The following is a 22,250-nucleotide window of genomic DNA, read 5'->3' on the forward strand; positions in this document are numbered from 1 at the left end:
AATAAGGACCAATTCCTCAAAATGGAGAGCATATTTCATTCCAACAGCTAAATTCTAACAGTTAACACATTAATATGGTTTTACTATAATGCGCAACAAGTCCTCTCCACATAATCTACAGTTTAATCTGTCTAAAAGTAGATAATTATTCTTGTAAACATGTTGTACAATTTTCTGACTTTTACAACATTAGATTGTTTTTGTGTGTATGGTTAATCCTTAATACCACTTCAGAGGATGTTAGTAAAGGTTTTCTAGGTTTTGTTTTGGTTTTTATTCACTGCCAGATGATTAACACAACAAAATCTTATAAATAGCAAAAATGTCATAGATAGTAATAGACAGTATTACTGCTAATAGAGACGAAAAACAAAAAGTGACTAACTCTGCATTTCCAAGGGTCAGAGGGAAGAGAATCCATGGCTGGTTGGAGACAGAACGTGTGATATCCCTTATCACAAGCATCACACACCAACATTTTGGAGTCTTCTCCTGGTTGTCTAATAGTGAAATTAAATAACTTGGTATTATTTTAAAACAATACAAATGTCATTTCAAACAAAGATATTCAGCCCAAATCTTAAGTGCGGATGTAGTTTGTCCACATGTTGAACTTACCTGCAAGTCTGGCACACTTTACACTCTGGGCACTGCCATCCTGCCCGCTGGACGGGCGTGGCACCAATTTCCAGACAGGATGCATGATAATGGAGGCCACAACCCGTGCAGAAAAGTAGCTCTGTGAGCTCCCCAACTGAATCGCACACTGCACACCAGGCCTCCTCACCAGCTGTAAGCAGATTGCAAAGGGAAAATTGCATCATCTGGGTTTTTTTTTTTCAATTTCTGATACACCCGCGGTTGAATACAATTTCATATCACCACAAAAAAAAAAAAAAAACATTTCACAATGCTTTCATGGATGCATACAAGTAAAGAAACTAACTGATAAAATTATCATTCAATGAATATCTAAAGGACTAATAAATCCCATCTACAAGAAGAACAAATAAAAAAATAAATAAAAGTGTCTTTTGTGTACAACAGACAAGTGAAGAAAAGGATTAGGAGCTACATAAAGGTTAAACAATATCAGGAACACATTAAAAACTTGCCTGACAAAACCACTACCACCTGAAAGAACATTTAAATTATACCAAGGTCATTCTTGTACATAAAACAAGTCAGGTCAGCAACAGTGTTTCAAAACCCAAGATTCTACAGTAATTTATGATCCTTTATTTTACATTGTAACCATTCAAATGTCAACTCAAACTCACAAAAATATCCCCCCCCCCCCCCTTTAAAGTGCTGCATCAAAGAACCAACTAATTATCTCTGACAAATACAACTTAATTTTTAGTGATCAGAATGAATTTCAGTTAATTGATTTATTAAGTGCAACAATTTGGAACAATGGAACAAGATTTCCAACAGTGTCAGAGAATTCAGCATTTTTTTAATGGAAAATTACAGTCAAATCCTTTAAGATTTGTTAAAAAAAAAGTCAATTCTGAACCTGGTAAGTGCTAACTGTGCTCACATTTCACTGGATTTCTACCTTGTACGAACTTAAAAATAATAACGGGCAGTAATAACACAGTTACTAATCAAAACACAGGAGCAAGAAGAGTAGCTGTTGGACAGCTGATGACATACCTCCTATACTACAAGCACACTCAAAGTTATAAGTGAGTCACAGAGGACGTCTCTTACCCAACTCCTCAGCCTTGTCTATATGCTCTGGACAGAGGAGGACCAACTGCTTCATGGACTGGAAGGATCCACTGGCTGCAGAGCACGGGAAGTGGTAAAATCGCGAGCAGCCGTCTACATGGCATTGTATGGTTGCACCCAGTCTTTTGCAATATTCACAAAGCTGAAATAAACCAAGAGACGAAAGCACTCAATTTCCTGACAAAAGTGCTCATTTAATATTTCTTTTACACTCTAAGTAAAGTTGATGGAGAGCAGACTCACCCGTTGAGTCCCTGAGATAACAGCTTTATCCACGTCCTCCAGCTCCTCGTCTTTCGTCTGCTTCACCCCGTCTGACCACACCGCACACCAGTGGTGGACCCAACAACCACCTGCTCATCACAACAATAAACAGAAAATACCTCACAAATGTCAACAAAAGAAGAACATGGCTGCCTTGCAATGCTGAAACAGCATAGAAACATATTTTGAGCTTAACCTGAGTCATCAAAGAGTGCTGTCAGACAAGAAGAGTCAGAAAAACCAATGGAAGACAGGTCATCATTTCCAGGTAGTGGCAGTGGGAAAGCTGATGGCTTTTGAGTTGGTCGCTCCAACGACGACCTGAAGTGTCGCAGTTCCCGCTGCCCAAGCAAACTCCGCTCCACACAATTACAAAGGGCACAGGCACGAATGCATTCTCTGTCCACATAATAATGATTAAAAAAGTATATATATATATTTAGAACTTTAATAAGACGATACAAATCATGAACATCATCTTGTATTAAAGAAACAGGCAATTCTGAGGCAAACAGGGAACTTACACAGGTGTGCTGGAGGAGGTTGCATCAACACCAGACTCGTCTGCAGCAGGAGAGACTTTGGACGACTCCTGGAGGGAGACTGGCTGGTGTCCAGAGGCGCTATCATCTGCTAGCAAATACAAAAAGTATAAATAAAACAAATATATAAAGATATTAAAATATTTATTACTGCTTAGTTCAAATTAAATTAGAGATCCATCTCCACATAAAAAAAAACAATATCCAAAGTAAAGATGCATCAGTAAGTATAACAAAAGAAGGCATTTTTTTCTCTTCTTTTAAATATTAAATGCATCACATTCAAGAACTCCCAACTAATTTTGGATCATAAACACATCAACCAACAGAACAATTTTCCGCTGGATTAAAATTCAGTGCATCTGAGAACATAACAAGCATTTTTTCCATTATTTGCTATAATCCTTAGGATTATAAAAAATACTCAACAGAAAGAAAGTTAGAAATCAGTATCAATTAGAAAAAGCTTAATTGGAGCAGGTATGAAATGGAATACCATGATAACTTTACCTGTTGGTTCAGAGTCATTCTCTTCGCAGTTCGATTTCTGCTCGTCCATTCCACGTACAAATTTTGACCTCCTTATCAGAGATCTACAACACAAAACCAAATTGCAAAATTGTGGATCAAAAACAGGGCAGGTATGACAAAACTATTAGCACATATCAAAATTATTGGAATGATTTCCTTCACTTCTGAAATGGGCAAAACCATCGAGAATAAGCCTGCTGACTTGAAATACCTAACAACTTGGATAAAACACTGACAGTAAAGGGTTACAAACTACACATCTATAAAAATGCAAGGGACTGATTGCAATCTGAAAACTGAAAAAGCTCAAATATCTAGAATAAAAACAAGCATCGGATGCACAACACTGCATTAAACAATTCAACGTAAAATACTAAATCAGCGACACAGCTAATTTAATAAGATAGCCACATGTAGACTTTCCTTTGATTCCCATGTGTTAATTTGGTGGCTTTACTATTAATGCAACCGAGATTTAACGCCAACTCATGAAAATACCGCGAAGGTTACGTACGAGCGACCATTCAGAAATGGCTTTTAACGATCCAACTTATTTACCAAGCGATGCATAATCCACGTCGATGAAGTCTCCGTGGACAAAAAGCACTCGAGCTCGCAACTAAGCTGCGTTTTGTTTAATTAAACAGCCACAAAACGGGATACACAAAGAAAATACAACTTCCTTATAAAGAGCTTCCTGTTGCAGCGGAGCCCTTTTCGTGCAGAACACGGCCACTGAGAAATAATAGTTCCGCCATGGGGATTGAAGCGCTCAAGCGCTCATAAAACAAACAATGAAGGCAAATCGGGGTTTTTTTTCCCACATAATAGATGAGAAATAAGAGAACAATAAGTGCGACGACTCGTGTGCATATAAATACATGAGTAATTAATTTTCCAAGTGGCTCTTCGTGTATTACAAAACAATTATTGTGTCAGAAGCCTTGAGTGCATGCGTTTCGTAATGTTTCCTTTTCATTGTATAAAAGTAAATGGAAGTAGATGACATAGTTTTGTTTTTGGTTTCTTTTTTTTTTCTTTTTAACGAATTCACTCAAAAGCGCCACTTTTAGACAGCTTGAAGGCAAACGATGTTAACAAAAAGGATCATTTTTAAATTAGAAATTATAATTAATACGAATAAACATCAGGGGTAACAGTTAGGGTTAAGAAAAAATTTCTGTCACATCTATTTGAATGATCATGCATATATTACAAACATATCCTCATTTTTTATGGAGGAAATACGAACAGAGGGGAAGTGATGTGTGGGGTCAAAATATTGTATTTGGGGCCTTAAATAAAAATTACTCGGATTCAAAGAAAGATATGCTCCCCGTGCAAAACCTGAACGATCCTAAAAGCAGGCTTTTTTTTTTTTTTTTTACAACTACAACCAAAACTCCCACAATAAGACGCCACAGACGTGCACAGTAAAAACCATCCCGAGATTATTCTACAAACTGCATCAAAACGAGTGGGAATGTTACTGAGCTAATGGACACAATCTCTTTAGCAGTCTTAACATTGCATCGCTGTTCTCAATCGGGAGCGAGAAACACTCGGAAAAACACTCCAAAACAAGGCGCACATTTCACAATCCGATCGCCCAGCACTAACACGCTTTGAGACGACACGTTTCCGAAGATATACCATACGCTTTGCTGTAAAGGAAAAACAGAATTGATCGAAGCAAAAGTAATAAACACGATGTCGGCAAGTCTTCACATTATAGTTAGTGTTGCAAACTAACTGCGAACAGTATTAAATCTGGATATAAAATGGTAATAATCAGAAACTGGGGGGTGCTGCTGAACTACAATGAAGAGTTTATAGCTGAATAATGGCAGAGCCAAGCACTTTCTCAATGTAAACACCGACTTCAAAGGGTTGGTTCCAACCAGCAATTAGACGCATCCATATCAGTGACGAAAATTCTACAAAGCTAACAATTACCTATTGTGGCGCAGCTACAAACTTTCCCGAAGAAATCCCAAGAACCGAAACTACACTACGCTCAGGGACGTGTAGTTTTGAAATATGACAACTGGATTTTACGTGGATCTCCATGTGAATACAAGCAGTACAGAACAACCGAAAGAGAACACACAGGTTACCACAGCTAGCTTTCCAGCAATTAGATAGATTCATCTGGCAGCTAAATGCTACAGATAGCAGCGCTAACACCGGTCTAAGGTCAGGGTTAGTGTGTTTAGATCACTATGCTGCAAGGAAATACACCATGCCACACTTGTCCCTACCTACCTTAGAAAAATAACGTCCTCTTCTCATGCATCAGCAAGATCTAAAGAGCCACAAAGCTTCCGAAAATGCTGATGCTCGCTTCATTTTATGTACCCGGACTACCGCTGCGGCTAGCCCCGGCAGTTGTGAGAGTGGGGGAAGTGCAAGTCGGCGGAAGGCAAGGCAGTCAGCAGGCAGGCTTTGCTAGCTATTTAACTACACGGATAACACCGTCGTTACCCGGCTAACCAACGGCCGGACTTCTGCATTGACCAGTCGGGGAACTTTTGTATCCAAACGCAAGTCTTCGGCTAGTCCAGAAAAATGTTTCCCGTCTCCACGTAGCGACGGTGAACGTAGCTTGAGGGCTAACATTAGCAAGCTCCAGTTATGTACTGGAATCTCACTCGAAGAGGTCGTTCGTTGCAGCAAGTTTGCATAAATTGTCTGTATCCGGAAAGTGCTGCGCTGAACTTTGTAGACAAGCCAGGGAAAAACGGTTTCCTTCAAGTTTTGCTTTTTTTTTTTTTTTGCCGAATGCAGACTTTCATCTAACTGAATTTGCAGTTCAACTTTGCATGGGTACCCTTGTATTGGGTCACTAGCATCTCTTCTTTCCCTTCGCTAAACTGCGTTGCGTCTTCAAACGGCTGTTCCACTAAAGTGGCTAGCCCATGCTAACTGTGCTACGTTATAAACAACGTCGTCGAAAATTAATTCATCCAAACGAGCGATTCGCAATTATGCCTCGCCGGAGCATAAGTTACAACTTGGGGGCGATGCTAAAGAGATAAACCTCGTGAAAGGTTGATCGTGAGCACTCAACATGGGATTTTGATTTCGAGAGCGCGGCCACTGAAATATGGTGGATAATAGATATTAGGTCATTAGATTTTCGATCCAGGGAAGCCATTTTTCATTAGGTTGTTATGATTGTAACAGCAGAGCTACACTGATATCCCTGTTTGTGAGTGATTTAGCGTGGTTTTCACAGTTAAGAAAAAAACGGTTTCTGAGTTATCTCCCTATTTATACAAATTAATATTGGTAAGCAATTACAGCAAATGTAAATATAGTATTTTATGACTGTTTATATATGTTTGTTTGTTGTTGGTTGTTTTTTTTTTTACTAGATTTACTGAACGTTTCATATTGTAAAAATAAGATTTAAAAAAAATCTGATCCTGACCAGAATTTGTTCGGAAACCTTTCGTTATGCCGAATCATTACGAAACTTAGGTGAAATCAGTGGGAAAATAATGCAACATCTCCGTCTATGAAACCATTACAGTGTTTGTACAAAGATTTAATTTAAAAATATGTCATGTGTTTTAATTGCTTTAATTCGATACAGTAAACAAAATCTGTCTCCTCTAAATATAGTGTATGGTTTATTATATTATCTTCAATAACCATTGATTATTACTTTGACAAAGGGACTTTTTATATTGTGAAATGTCATGAGAAAAGGAATGAAAAATAACAAACCAAAAAAAAACAGCTCTTTGTCTATTTACAGAAGTGGAAGTAAGTAGTTACATTTACTTTAGTAACTTTTTTGTGAGGGCCAGGGGGGTGTAACTTCTAGGAATACTTTTGCTGCACCCCAAACGCTTTTTTAAATCTTTTTTGAATTTGAAAACATTATTTCTGCTTTAGATGGGTTTTTTTGTTGTTTTAATTTATGTTCCAACTTTGTGGGAACAGTTTGGGGGATGATTCCTTTTTACTCCAGTATACGACCCCACACCAGATCTCAGAGCATGTTCCAAATTGAGACGGATGAGCGAGTTTATTATGGAGGAAGCTAACTGGCCGTCACAAAGTGCTGACCTAAACCTGATGCACCATAAAGATGAATTAGATCAGAGATTGCAACCCAAACCTTCCTCCGCAACTTCACTGCAAAACATAACAAATGCCCTAGTGGAAGAATAGTGGAAATCCTTCATAATTCCAAAACCTCATGGAGAGATTTTCAAGAAGAGTCATCTTATTAAATACTATAGATTAAGAACAGAATGTCACTCAAGTTCATATATGTGTGTAAAGAAATATGAGCGGTTACTTTGGCCATATGGTATTTATAATGCTTATTTCACAGTATAGCATATTTTTGACCAAGTAACACTAGGAATCTAAAAAAACTTGTATTAGTTGTTTTCTTTGTCAGGTTATCTGCTTGGGCATAGCCTGCAGTTGGCTGTTCAACAGACATGATACTGGTATAAGAACAGTGTAAATAAATGCGATAGGCAGTTCTTCTCTAGGTTCAACACCATCGTAGTCCATGTTTACCATAACTGTATGTGGTATGACAACGTAGGTGAAAATTTTAGTTGCCTATAAGGTTCTAGAGGCGTAGAGTCGCAAATAGCGAAGTGGCACGGTCTGAGTTGTTGCTTTTCTTCATCTATAAGATGCCTTATCCCTGTCAGAAAATTACACAAGAAAACAAATAGCCAGGGAAAAATGAGTTCAAAAGAGCTGCTCTGAGAATTGATCTGCTTCTCATCTTGACTAACACTCTCTTTCTCATTTAGCACTTAAAATCCAAGAAGAGTTTGCCTACAAAGCTGTTTAGCAGGAAATTGTAGCCATTTTCCAAGTCATTATATAATCTATGAATGTGTACACATATATAGTACAAGGTTAGCTCTTGGTTTTGTAGGTAACCTTTCATCAAGGTGCCAACCTTCTCCCGGCCCTCCTTTCTTGATCCCATTGTGAAAAGGCCTGAGGCAATACACACACTAGAGCTCTAATGTCATGTGGAATGACCCTGTGAACTTACAGAAAATGGGTAACAGTCTGTCCCACTGGAAGAAGGTCACAAGTTTGATCCACAACAACTCCCGACATGTCTCAGAAGGGGACGTACAATCTAGAAGCAGCTCAAAATGAAGAGCCGCGGTAAAAGTAGGTATTTATTTTTTATTGAATTCTTCAGATTCATTCACTGTAGATGACAGAATTTTCACTGCTGCTGGAGCATTATCTGCAGTTGTTCTTGCATTACATATTTTTGCAATACATAGTTATGCTAGAAAAAAAGAAATCTGAGAGCAGAGCACAGAAATAATTTAGAGTGTTATAGCTGAAACACAATGTTCTGGTTTGAGTTAAATCTAATGGGTATCATTGCTCTAACGCCAACCTTTCAACACAAAACTAAACAAATATGACATAATTTTCAGCACCCTCTACATTTATTTTCATTGGCACAACACTTGGTAGCAAGTAACCCCAATAATTCATATAAACTAGAAGCATTTGAAGTGTTTAAGTACTCTGCACTTTTTTAAGGACATCAGGGTGTTAAAAACAACTATGAACTATAAACTGAAAACAAGTGACCTTTTCTTAATTACCTCTTTAAGTTGATATATTGAGAAGCTCAATTTTTATCCATGACGTCTTGTGGCATACATGTGAGGGTACATATTTCAATTTCAAGTTGTCCCTCTTTAAAATGGGAAAGATAGGAGAACCTGCCTTTCAAGTGGGGGAGATGTGTGCTGATCTTCTTACTAGTTTATGGAATAGCTAAAAAAAATAAATTTTTCCCCTTAATCATCTACAGTCAAAGCAATAAATCACAATTTTAAAACAATCAGGACTGTAACAAGACTGGATGAAAACCCATGTTTGCCTTCCCACCATGCATAGTAAACAGGACAATAAAAAAACTGCAGTCTTATCTTATTTGAGATTATGTTTCTACAATAAAATATCAATTTATTTTAGGTTTTTGTACAGCGGAGATGCTGTTAAATTCGGAGGCCGGTGTATGGTGGAAGATGATACAATAATGAAAAGAGCAGAGCATTCCTTTGGAGGTTTTTTGATGGACAGCATACTATGAGCATAGCACAAGACAGACTTAGAATTTGATAGAAGGATTTCATACGAGCTCCTTCGGCCCGACATGAACTGCTGGAGATGGGCGTTTGGTCATACCGTATGACCATTGCCACACAGTTTTGGATAAAATGAAATAAAAGCATAAAATAATCAAGGATTTGTTTCGTTAAACGAGAGTTGGTTCCAGACACAACGAAAAGTCTGCGCATGTTAAACCTCTGTGGGGTTTAACATGAAAATGACAAAAGCTCTTCAAAAAGTCTAACAAGAATAAAAACAGCTTGCCAGTTTCTGCCTCGTAAAAATTGTAGAAAAATGTGCTGTGTCTTCAATTTCCCTACATTCATAAACCTCAGATTGCCACCTGTGACTCTTTCAGAGAGCTGTCCCACATACAGACTTTATTGTTTTATTTGGAAATTTACACCAGCAGTTTCCCCTGGTTCTGTTTGGTCAGCTAATGTTTGAGTTTCTCTTCGTCTGAGTGTGAGGTGAACATGTTTTCATTTGGAAAATAAGGCATTACTGGTTCCAGTGACAGGATTACTAAACTCCCCATTCAGCTTTAAGACAATTAGATCAGATTTTGGAGGGGGCTGAGACCGGTTAAAGCGTGGTGACTGATTGGCCAACAGATCTGAACAGAGAGTGGTATTAAAACGCCAAGCTGCTTCTATTGGCCAGGCGATGAAGCCAGTGCTTTCCCATCTGGCTCCTGCGCTTCAAGGATAATCCCCTGGAATACCTCCACAGATGTTTACAATGGAATATGAACCTGGCAAGCACAATGTATTTTTTTTTTTATCTTTAGTTGTACGTTTCTATCGAATAAAAATTTTTTACACTTAAAATTTTAAGGTCACTCAATTTAAAAAAAGAAAGAAATAGCAAAAAGGAAAAAAAGTCATAAAAAGCCTCTTTCATATAGCTGAGTTTTGTTCATCTGCGGTTTATCCTCTTAATATTTTATTATTGAGGTCACTGGGTTCTGGTAACATCCTACAGAATGCCTAATGCATGCAACTGATGTATAGTTAGAGGGTATAACAAGGTACATTTTCCAATATATATATATAAACATGTTTTTGTAGTAAATTAATTTAGTATTATTTTAAAAAAAGAGTAGTTATTTTATGTTTGAAAAACCACTTTATGCGATCCTGGTGACAATACACAATTCCTCCACAAGGGGGTGTATTACCTCATCCTCATTTTATTAACACAAGTCCATTACCTTTTCCAGCATATGTCTTAGGAACAAATAAAAGATTTTGGATCAGGTGTTTAATGTGCATGCTGGGGGCACAGTTTCTCCTTACGTGTATATTTAGGACCAAAAATTCCCAAAACCTTTTCAAATATTAGAAACAAAAAGAAAAAATGCATACAAATATGCTTTTGTAAATATAAAATGGGAGTAATTAAAAAAGTATTAAGATCAGAATTCATCATACACAAAAGTATGAAATTACATTTCATAATCAAAATAAATTTTTTTTCATATTTCCTGGCGGGTTGCGCAGCGGAGCACGTTCTGCCCTCATACTTTTCAAGTTAAGGACACTTGCTGGAGAACAAGTGAAAATTGTTTCATTTCTTATCTACTTTGTGACAGCTAAAAATATTGAATCCACTTGATTTAGACACTTGTTGCCCTCCAAACAAATATAGTGCATAAATGTAAAAGAACAGTAACTCAAAAGTCATAAAACTGGCATAATTCAAACAGTAATTGTTGCAAATCACACAGAGGAAACCATTTACTCCAATATTCTCAAGGCGATAAAGACAAGGAGTGGCACAGTTGGGCTTCTTGTTAACTTCTTTACCTTGCATGGACCTTAATCCTCCAGCAACATTTTGCTTAACAAGTCAAAGAGAAATCACTTTAATATGTGCAGAAGCTAAAGAAAACACAAATATTGCATTTATGGAATTACATTTTTATTCGTTCGGTGATATGATACCAAGTCAGTGCTTACAATACAAGTTGTAGAATTATAGCAATAATAAAATGCAACCTCTATATATTATGATTCATGAAGTACAAAAATAAAGATTCTGTTGTACAGGGAATTCATTCCTATCCCATCATATTTTTCTTTTTTTTTTACTGCAAAAAGAAATAACAGCTGTACAAATACTGACTGACATACAGTAATATTTGGTTTTAATCTTTTCTGACCAATAATTTCATTATTCAACATATCTTACAGACTCCTTATGTTATGCATTGACAGTATATTAGCATACAGACAGTAGTGTAAAAAGCCAACCAGCAATTCCAGATTCTCACATCCTTCTTATCTGAAGGAAACAAACAGCAGCTTTATTTCAGGTACGGCCTGCAGTATGTTTCAACTTTTAAGCATGGAAAATGTTGGAGTCCAAGAAGATGCTTGCAAATCTGTACAGTAATCTAGCATACCAGTGTATTTCTGATGTCTTCAAGGAGCACTGCTCTTGATCTTTCACTCGAAGAGGTTCACTGAGATTGTTTTGTTTGTGAATACTTACTTCTTCTGTTGTGCCAAACTGTGTTGCACTCTTAGTGCCAGCTTTTTGCTTCCCTTTTACGTCTTCCCCCCCAAAAAAGTGGTTCAGTGAATGGAGAAGCCGTAAAGGTCCAAATGCCCAGTGTGCAAGGTCGTGGTCCTCCAGCAGTGCGTAGCTGGACACAAGCACCCCGTCAACAAACAAAGTTCCAGCTTCAGTGAGGGGCGCAAACACTCCCACACTTTCAGTAAGAGAGACAGATACGATTCGGGATGTTTCTGTTTGACCCCCCGGTGTGCCGATGAGGACGCAGTCACCGACTCTGGCTCTGCTCGCGAACTCAGCCCGATACTCATTAGCATCGTGTCCACAGTCGGGGTCTAAAAACACTAAATGATGTGGAGTCACGACCAGTCGGTTGCCACCGTCTGCCTCCAGAGACAGAAAGACAGACCGGCTTTCCTGGTCCCGGTGCAGAAACAAGAGGACTTGGCTGTACACGACCTGGCCTGTCCCAGACAGAGCCAGGATCCGGTCGCCAGAGGCCAGTGATGACAGAGTCTTCTGCCTTCCTCCAGCAACCGTCACCCGGGCCCAGCCTGGGAAACACCCACCCCTCTCCACTGCTTCAGATTTATCTGCAGAGAGGATGAAACAGAAAGTGTTCCTTACTGTCCTTAGCATTCAAAAATATTTCAAAGGTGATATATTTTATCCCTCACAGAGAAGGGGTAAATTCTCAGTAAAACTCAGTAAATTAGAATAATGAAAAGTTTTTTCAAGCTTTTTAAATCAAAAACTAAGACTATTGTAAATGCATTTTACACAAAGTTCTGCAATTCAAACATTTATTTCTGTAAACTTCAGTTAATGTGTCGCAAATATAATATCAATCTCCCAAAATGTTGTTTCTAAGAACATTAGGATGAAAGACTGTCCATGATTCAGGAGCCATTGACATCCTCCACAGGGAAGAAAGATACTAAAACTCATTGCTAAAGAAGCTGTCCGTTCATAGGGCTGTTTCCAAGCATATAAATGGAAAGCTTGGTGAAAGGAAAAAGTGTGAGTACACAAATGCAATCCTGAGAGATTGCAAAGAAAGGCCATCTCTAGTGGCCTTTCTTTGACAGTGATTGGACGGGAAAGTGAGTTCCTGGGGAAGACATTCGGCAAAGGTCAACAGGCCAGGATTTGAACTTGTGGCAGCCGCATAAAGTTACACATGGGTCGTGCGCTTCATGAGTTTACTTTTAGTGCAACATTGACTAACAGACAATATATGGCCTCGATATACGTATGCTCCAAATATACAGAAATTAATGCAAGGGAGCCATAACCGATGACTGAATGCAGATACTGTTTAGTGAGTCACAATTGTCGAAATTAACAGAAATAAATATTGAACATAATGAAATTCACTTTTTGAAGTGAATTACTGAAATAAACTTTTCATAAAATTCACTTGTAAGTGAAGAATCAAGCTTACCTGCTTTGACGGAACAGTGGATGTGATATCTGGACTCATAATGGACCCAGTCAAATCCTGCTTCTACAGCCAGCTGGGCCAGGATGCCGTATTTCTTTGTTTCTCTGTCGTCTGTGGTTATATCCACGGCCCGGCCTTCGTAGTGCAGAGAGCCCTGAGGGTGGTGGCCGTCTTCATCCCAGGCCTCCGTCACGCGCAGGTGCACCCCTGGCCACTGGTTCATCACAGCAATGGCCAACCTGTTCAAACAGTCCTTACACCGCTGCAGGAGAATAAAATATACAGGTGGAAGGTTTAAGAATAGGGGAAATTCAGACAGTTTTCAGGCAAGTACAGGGCCACAAGCAACTGTTCATGTTTTAAACACTTTGTTGTTTAAATTAGTGGATTGGTAGCCAGTATGCTGAGGAGTAATGCAGACTTCTGAATAAAGTTTCTTAGAGCAGGAACACATCTAAACACGTACCTCAAACCCACTGACCTAGCAAAGGTCAGTGGGTTTGAGGTACGTGGTTGGGGTCCGCAGGTGTAGAGGACAATATGAGCTTTTTAGAGTTTTACGTTAGCAAGCACATGCTCCAACACTGCATTAGTTTAACAGGCAGAATGCCAGAACTACCTATAATATGTCATGACGTATCTTAAGAACTATCTATATATTTCTCTTTAAAAACATCTTAGACTAAACGTCTTAAAGAATTGACATGATTTTGGTTAAGTTCCCATGTTTTTAAAAACTAGAACTGTACAAAATATCGAATCACAAAGGGAATCAAAAGTTGCAAGGACTGCTTCAATGTAATATTTGGTGGTATGAACATTTTGAAGCTCCATGCATTCACGCTTTGCACACTGTAATATTTAGTCGTTTGCATGGGCTTTCATTTGGTACATCGTGATGTTCTTGGCTAGAGGTTGTAGTTTTAAACTCAAGATGCACCAATCAGGCACTCACTGGCTCATAGAAATTAGTATTTTCTTTGACAAGAAGATTAAAGATTGTCTGCATTTATATAGGCATATGCCCCATTTTACTAAACTAAAAAGTGAGTAAAAGTACATGCTGTTAGCTGATGTTTTTAATCAAGCAAACCTAGAGGGAGTTTCTAGCTTTGATGCATTTAATGAAAAAGAGCAAGGGAAAACTTACCAATTCCAATCTCATATCAATTGATTGCGCCATCTTTACCTTTGTGTGAAATATTTTGTTTCTAGATATTTGGACATTAATATTTCCATTTTCAGTTAGAAATGTCCCTCGCAGAGAGCTCTCGGATGTCTTGCATCTCCATTTACACTTTGAATGTGCTTTCTATGGTGTCCGAGCCGAACTCTTGTTCAAGCGGCAGACGTTTGCAAGGTTTCATAAACAGCAAAGGCACTGCTACAGTTACCAGAGCCATGTATCCAAATCTACACCTAAGTATAGAGACCGATAAAACACAGTTCCTCCCTCGCTCTGCTAAAGGCCATCTTGGCTTTGTGCAAACAATCAGACTGCAACCTACTGTAGCCAGTTTAGCACATTCTTTGGTCTTTTCAACAGGGTGGCAGAATAATCAAGGCCATTCTCTGCCTTTCCAGATTGTTCCAGGCTCGAGTTAGACACTTTCACCCCTGAGACATTTGATCAAATGTGTGCACAGTGACTCTTAACACCCCCATGGGCCATAATGTTGCAGACTGTGTCAGCATTGTCGCAAAATAGAGAGTTGGGGGGAAAGTGGAACAAAAAGATGATGACAGCAGCAGCGTCTGGGACGATACACTCACTACTTCTTCAGTGCATGATCACTTTAGTCATCTTGTGACCTTTACAAGTAATTTTAAAATATATTTGTGCAGCAAAAATGATGAAAGGCAAAATAAATAAATAAAATAGAGGATGAGAGCAAGATCAGGAGCTCAGTGAGAAGAAAGCAATGCAGAGGAGGGTCGAGGTTGAGGCGAACGAGGAGGCCAGAGGGGAAGAATGTATGGGCATGTACTTGGGAATGTGACAGAAAGAGTGAGAAAGAGTGAGGGGCAGAAAACAAACTGGGTACATTTCTCTCGCAATGCCATTGAAGAGAGGCGTTTCATTGTCACAACCACAATAGTCGCTTTTCCGACGGTGCCATTACTTCAGCAGGCGGGAATTTCAGTATAGGCGACCTCTTCGGAGTTCTCAAAGTGACGCATAAAGAGCGTCTTTCACGTGTAGGGGGGGTCATATGCACACATTCAGATTGGGTACACAGAGGGTATGCACATACAATTAAAGATTTTCATCACGTACAATCACTCTGGGAGGAGGAAGCAACACAGACCTACATCCCAAACATTTACCAAGATCCTCTGTATAGTGGACAGAGCTGCATCCGATTCAGAAAGAGTTTGGCTGAAAATGTGTATTTTTCAGTGTCCGCAATTATTTTTTTGTTTTTTTTTCAAAGAACACATTTGGGGGTTCAATTCCTAGTAAACAAATACAAAAGCAAGAATTTCACTGGCACACAAATGGATTTTTGTTCTATTAAGGGAACAAAATCTGCAACTTAAATATTTAGTTTTCAGTGTCAACGTCATTGGCTAAAGATTAGAAAAAGAGGAGGAGGTGTGGAGGAGCTGGTGCGCAGCATTAGGTCCTGATTGCGTAATCTTTAAAAGATGGAGGAGGTAGTACAGAGTTTTAGCAAACATTGAATGACGTCCTTTGTTTTGAGCTGAACGTAACATAAACATAGCAGAAAGCATATGAGCTATAAATGCCAGCCAGCGTTTAAATACAATTTTTTTTTTAAAATTGACAGCAACACACTGATCAATTGTTCACACATCAAAATTGACTAATTTGTCCTTGATTGGCAAGCAGTTGGTTAAATACTGGATAGAATCAGATTTTTGAGTGATTGGTTCAAAATTAAAGACTTCCACCCTTTTTGTTAAAAAAAACAAACAAAACAGATTTGACATTTTTTGTCGGATTGATAAAGTTTAAGGAGAATACTTCAATGCCTAGAGATAATCTTGTAATTCGTTATTTTTATGTTCTGCTCTCTTTGTTAAAGACAATGAAACACATTCTCTTTCAATTTATTTTTCATTCAAATCCACCTCAAAGAGCAAGCAGCACATTTTTGCGTTATATTCCTCCAAATAATAACATCTAAAAATCAGTGTTGTGGAGCTTTGTTTATTGGCATTGCAGAGGCCCCATATAAGAAGGGAATCCGCATGCAAAGAAGTCATCTGGGGTTTGATTCCTGACCTCCTGAAAGTCTTCTCCATGCCTCTATACCCATTTTCTGTCAGATTGTGGTCAATAAAAGGACACTGGTGCCAGCTTATTAAAGTCCGCCAAAATCAGATTTGAATATAAAAACTTTACAGTCAAATCTGAATGTCTGATCTAAAGATATTCAGATATTGGTATTGATCAGGTAAACCTCATCAGTGCATCTCTATTAATTGATAGTACAAAAACACAAAAAACATCCATCTGACAGTCCACACTTTGTTAATTTTCCTGGATTGGAAGTGTAACCAAACTGAGATCAAGTGAAAAATGTAAATCCATAACACACCAACCTCACCTTAGTCATGACCCGATCGGCGCTTGTGTTCTCCTCATCCTTGAAGACAATGTCTGGGTTGTAGTTGCACACCAGCTGATTGAAGCGCTCAGAGTTGCGTGAGATCTTGCCCTCGGCCCTGCCACTGGCCCCGAGGGTGTTCTCAGAGAAGTTGGGGAAGAACTGCTTGTAGCGCATAGGTGTGAGCTTCCTGGGCCTGGAACGCGTGCCGTACCCAGGACCGGGTCCGCATCCCTGGACCACGCCTAGGCAGGTACAAGCAGCAAGCAGGCCGAGCGGTGCCAGGCGGGCCCACCAGAACTGCTTCATTGGGGAGGGTTGGAGCTCAGAGGCTCAGGATGACAGTCCGGTTCCAGGTGTGTGACAGCAACTGAATGAGGGTCAGATCTTGGTCCATACCCAATCATGGATAACTAGTGCTGGTATTTTAAAATAAACTTAAAGTGTGCACGTTTGAGGTATTTGGATTGTTATTGTTAAAAGATTAATTTATTAGAAGTTAAACTACAAAGTGGATATTGCTTTTAACAGTCCCAAAAAGTGTTCTGATTAGTTAAAGTATGTAAAAAGTTTGACATCAGGTATTTAAAGTGATGCACAATGAGGGCTTCTGAAAAAAGTTTCTCAGTAGAGGAGCTGCGTTCCTGTGGTCTTCTCGATTCCTCCACAGGTACCTGTCTTGAGGCAGGTGTTTTGAAGGGTTTCTGCTCACTTACCGCTCCTCTCCTCTCCAGCTCCCCTTTAGGAGGCGCGCACACACCTAAAGTCCGACGCTTCCCCAGACTACAAATCCCTCCTCTGGCGCTGTCATCCTCTTTTTGGCGTCCTAATTTCTCGCGTCTTTTGAGATCTTTTCTCTCCTTCGTCCACCCCCTTCTGTTCTCAGCGCTCCTACCCACCTTGCGCTAGCCATTGGGTCTTATTAGCATCCGGACAAGATTGCCCTCCCTTCCTCTGCGCGCCACAGCACACGCCTCCAATTCAGCCATACAAAGAACATATGATGTTAACACAATGACCCTAACCCCTTCCACATCAATTACCATCTCAGGAGGGTTAACCCTTTCGTGGATGAGTTATGATAGCCTCGCTCGGGATTTGTGATTTCAGTCGGGATTTTTAAAGTATGTGATTTTCAAGTAGTTTTAAGGAGTTTAAAATGTGTTCAGCTGCGTGTTTTAATTTGAATATCTTTCAAAAGCTAGCTTAGTTCACTGATTGCACGTAAAAATGAAAACGTTATTATTCATAATATAGATTAAAGCCACAGAGAAGTGTAGACATTTACTTTTGTTAACTTTGATGATTATAAAAACGTGAAACTTTGTTTCTCTGAACATTATATAAGATCAACATTTTTTTTTCTCAACAGAAATGGTATGACATTGCTCATTTATTTATTTAATTTTATTTATTGTAGCAGGTAGTTTGACTGAGAACAACTTTTCATTTTCAACATCTTGTTCAGAAAAAAAAAAACATTATGAGGAGACTGCTGAATTGACAGTTCGGTAAGGTACGGTAAACTTTACTTATGTAGCATCTTTCACGGGATAAAACCACAAGGTGCTTCACATGAACACAACTGTAAGAGGAAAAATAAAACATAAAGGAGAATAAAATAGCACACAAAGCAGTTATCCAGTAGGAGTTGAGATTCTCCACAAAGAGGATAAGCCATTAAAGCTCATATATTAAAAGGCTGGCTATTGTAATGAGTAATGGAAAGTTGAGCAGAAGGAAAAAGTGCCTTGAGAGAGGCGAAGCAAACCACTTTTAATAATTTGCTGAGAGTCACGAGTAATGGACTGCAGCTCATTTTCTAAGGCTCACCGACAATGAGCCTTCCTCCACTAACTTCTCAGCAGTCAGTGGAGGAAAGTTAGAATATAAATCTTCTTTTATATTTCAGCATTATAATCAAGTTTATTTGTATTGCACATTTCAGCAACAAAGCAGTTCAAAGTGCTTTACATCATAAAAACACAAAAATACAAAGTCATAGAACACACAGTCAACAGCTGGAGTATTACATTTTGTCAAGTGCCATTGTTACACATCCGAATGTTGATTAATGTTTAATTTATTATGTTTCAAAAGCAACTCTAAACAGGTGGGGTCTTTTCTGGAAGTTTGTTCCAGATTTGTGGTGAGAACCTGAATGCTGCTTCTCAATTATAAGATAAAAATACATTCCCATTATGGAAAATATCAGCAAAAATGTGTGGGGGTTTTTTTTATAGAAAAAAATTTTGTAAATTATCAATAAAATATGTTTTTACCTGAGATTGTTTTCACTGTTTCTAAAATTTCTTTCAGAACAGTATAGTTTTAGCAGTGGCTTAAAATTCTGTGAAATATTGACAGTGATGCCTGATGTTCACTTTAATGGACAGATAATTAATTGCAAACATAGAATCAGCACTTTAAATTTCATCAATTATGCAAGTCCTTAATTATTAATGAATGTCACAATTTATTTGGAAAATGTTGTGGATATAATAAAATGTTTCTGTACACTTTCTCTGCCTTCCCAGTAGGTGGCGGTGTACTGAATGACACGGCCCAGTGAAATGGCTCAAAGTACAAATCATCAACACCTAGACATGTAAAATAAATCCGCTTTTAAAAGCTGTTTCCTTTGAACATGTTACTGGACACAAGAGGATAAAAATAGTAAGAATGTGAACAACTTAAACTCCTGAAACTGCAAAGCTGCACCAGATAAACTCAAAGGTTCCCCACCAGCTTTGCATTATCATCTTTGAGATACATCCTGAAGAGACATATCATTTGAGCGTACATGCCCTTGCTTTTCTTTGCTCATCCTGCCCACTGGAGTAATTTATTAATAGACTGAGTTGAAGGTAAGAGGACCTAAGAAGAAGGAGCACAAGTGTCCTGCCTTGATACCCTTGACCGTGACTTACAGTGTTGCTTTCCTGTGTTCGGGGAGCCGGCCTGACCCCATCTGATACCCAGTAACCTCCCCAAGACCTCATCACTGGAACGCCCCGTGGCCAGATTGCCAACTTATTATTTTTATCCACCTCGAGACAATAGGTGGGAGCCTCATAAAATGACTCCGATAATGACAGACGAGAGAGCAAACATTGTGTCCCAGGGGTGAGACATCTGCAATCACACGAGGAAGCTGAAATTAATGGCAGATTAAAGGTCAGAGTTTCTCACAGGGCTATCTCTAGTTTCCTGAGACACACAAGGCTCCATTTTTGAACTAAATCGCCTTTTCTCCGGTTTGGTTTGGTCATGTGCAACACCTTGCGATGGTATTAATACCCTTTGGACAATTTTTACATTCTGACACATTACAACAGACTTCATTGCATTTTATTTTGTTTTTGTGACAGATCAATACAAAGTGGTGGAGCCGAAGAAAAATGGCTTCAGATTGATTCACACATTAAATCCTTACTACAGATTCTCAACTGGATTTAGATCTAAAGTCTAAAGGAGATGGTGTGCTGCAGTTAAATTCCAGTCTTCGTTTTTTGATACTCATATCTTGGACGAAGACTAAAACTCACAGTTTTGGGACTCGTCTGACCAGTTCACTTTCAACGTGTTCTTGTGTCGCCTAAACGACTTGAGACCAACTTCACATGGCTGTCTCTCAAAAACAGCTTTCTTTTTGCCACTCTTCAATAAAAAAGACCGATCTGAGGGAAGCAAAACAAATAACTGGGCCACAAAATTATGTTACCCGAGTCACGGATCGCTGAAGCTCCTCCAGAGCAACCATCGGCCTCTTGGCTGCTTTTCTGAAAAACACTCCACATGATTCTGTTCATTCATTAATGTTGACTTACAAACCTCTGAAACCGTCACAGGACAGCTGCGTTTGATCAAACTACACACAAGTAGGCTGTTTCTAACGTCAACTGGTTTCATTTGATTTTATTCGTAGAATGCCAGAGTAAAGGGGACTCATTGTCAATACATGCCACAAAATCATTTTTGTTACACTTCAGTAATCATGCACTAATTTGTCCTGGTCTACCACATCACACAAAACCTCAAGGTAAGGCTTGTGGTTGTGACGTGATAAAATGTGAAAAGGTTTACATTTTTTTGCAGCCTTTTATATTTCTTAACACTTTACTATGACTGAAAACGAGGGTCAAATATCTAACGGAGGCCTTAAAATAACTGATTGAAAGAACATTGTTTGATTTCTTTTCTAGCGGTCACTGAGTTCCACGGGGATCGTGGAAAGGCATCCTTGTGGGGAGAAGTTTCCAGATGATCCCAGGATGTTGTGGGGAGGGGTGGCGAAAGGCAAGGCTGCATCTTCCTGTCCTTACAGTAAACACAGAGGAAGCCTCAAGTCTGGGCTTCTCTCATCTGCGACGCAGATGAGAGACATCAGCCTCCGTAACAAGAGCAGAGAACGACCCAATCAATAAAGGCAACAAACACTTTCGTATCTACAATCGTCCACAGCGACTTTTCTCTTCAAAGCCGTTTGAAGGGCGAACGATTTCCATCAGGCTTGAAAGGGAAAGGAAGGAAGCAAACATCTGTGGGCTGGAGATGGAAATAAAGTCATTATTATTATTATGCGTTTTTTATTTTGGTACCCCCTCCCTCTGCCTCTCTCTTGCTCTTAACTTTTCACTCCCCAGATTTCAGGATGGGAGTGCATGGCTCGGTGAATAGATTTGTTTCCTGCTCAGCCGTAGCACAGAAAACGAGATCTTTCCTGCTTGTGTTAGCTTTCCCCGCTTTGTTCTTCGCAAACGCATTCACCTGAACTACTTGCTTTCGGTGACTTGCGGGAAATCAAACCCGCTACCCAGAACTTCCGCTTGACGTTTCCACCATCCACCCTTCGTGACGCGTTTATCGAAAAATAGAACTTATATTTGCAAAATCTGCTGGCTTTGACATTTCAAGTGTTTGTCTTTCTCTGGGAGCTGAATGGACACTCTGCAGGAGCAACTTCCTCTGATGGAGGCCGTTTCATGGGTTGTGGAGGAGGAAAGTCAAGGAGCTGCCATATTCCACACACCCTCTCTCTCCCTCTTTCTCTCTCTCACACATCCTTGCTCTCTGCCCATAGTCACACCACCCTCTCCACTGTCTCTCACCATGTTATCAGTGCAGGAAGAGGCAGGGTGGTGCATTCTGATGTGGCTGTACACACTGGATGATTCTTGGCTTCTGTGCTGTGGTTTTGCATTGGGTATAACGTGAATGAAAGCCGGGTATTTCTGGTAATGTGTTGGGTTTTGCATTAAAAAGTGCAAATTATCAGTTGCTACCATTCTGTTCCAGTTCTGTTTTTTTTTTTTTTAATTTAATTTAATTTTTTTTTTATCAGCTCTGGTGAAAAATAGCACCGGTGAGCCGAAGCTGAGATGATGCTGCACAGACATGGAGAATGAAATATAAGGGCTGGAACTTCCTCTCTGCAGACAAGAAGGTCAAAGTTTGGATAAGACATACCGTTCTGCGTGAACCCTGACCATAAATCGGTGGAAGCCG

At 39.2% G+C, this 22,250-nt stretch overlaps 2 protein-coding genes across 9 annotated transcripts in view; both read right to left on the reverse strand.

The window, feature by feature from the left end:
- Nucleotides 1-5,652, reverse strand: part of kmt2d (lysine (K)-specific methyltransferase 2D) — a 37,918-nt gene extending 32,266 nt beyond the window's left edge. For 5 of the 8 annotated variants that reach the window (XM_032574545.1, XM_032574568.1, XM_032574557.1 and 2 more), the window contains exons 1-8: nucleotides 5,340-5,652; nucleotides 3,054-3,136; nucleotides 2,526-2,634; nucleotides 2,198-2,400; nucleotides 1,981-2,090; nucleotides 1,717-1,879; nucleotides 619-790; nucleotides 386-500 (exon numbers count right to left, since the gene is read on the reverse strand). In XM_032574545.1, the coding sequence (XP_032430436.1) occupies nucleotides 386-500; nucleotides 619-790; nucleotides 1,717-1,879; nucleotides 1,981-2,090; nucleotides 2,198-2,400; nucleotides 2,526-2,634; nucleotides 3,054-3,102 (921 nt within the window). In that variant the 5' untranslated portion in view covers nucleotides 3,103-3,136; nucleotides 5,340-5,652. Of the gene's footprint in view, nucleotides 1-385; nucleotides 501-618; nucleotides 791-1,716; nucleotides 1,880-1,980; nucleotides 2,091-2,197; nucleotides 2,401-2,525; nucleotides 2,635-3,053; nucleotides 3,137-3,632; nucleotides 3,759-5,339 lie in introns of those variants that run through there. The other 3 variants (XM_032574526.1, XM_032574537.1, XM_032574515.1) reach the window with 3 other exon arrangements.
- A 5,457-nt stretch (nucleotides 5,653-11,109) lies between these two features.
- On the reverse strand, nucleotides 11,110-17,668 carry dhh (desert hedgehog signaling molecule). The gene is made up of 3 exons (XM_032561791.1): nucleotides 16,743-17,668; nucleotides 13,168-13,429; nucleotides 11,110-12,316 (listed from the first exon to the last, which is right to left on the reverse strand). The coding sequence occupies exons 1-3, from the start codon at nucleotides 17,049-17,051 to the stop codon at nucleotides 11,547-11,549; spliced, it is 1,341 nt and encodes a 446-aa protein (XP_032417682.1). The 5' UTR covers nucleotides 17,052-17,668; the 3' UTR covers nucleotides 11,110-11,546.
- Nucleotides 17,669-22,250: the final 4,582 nt, after the last annotated feature.

Source organism: Xiphophorus hellerii, chromosome 1, assembly GCF_003331165.1.
Source record: "Xiphophorus hellerii strain 12219 chromosome 1, Xiphophorus_hellerii-4.1, whole genome shotgun sequence".
Taxonomy (NCBI): Eukaryota; Metazoa; Chordata; class Actinopteri; order Cyprinodontiformes; family Poeciliidae; genus Xiphophorus; species Xiphophorus hellerii.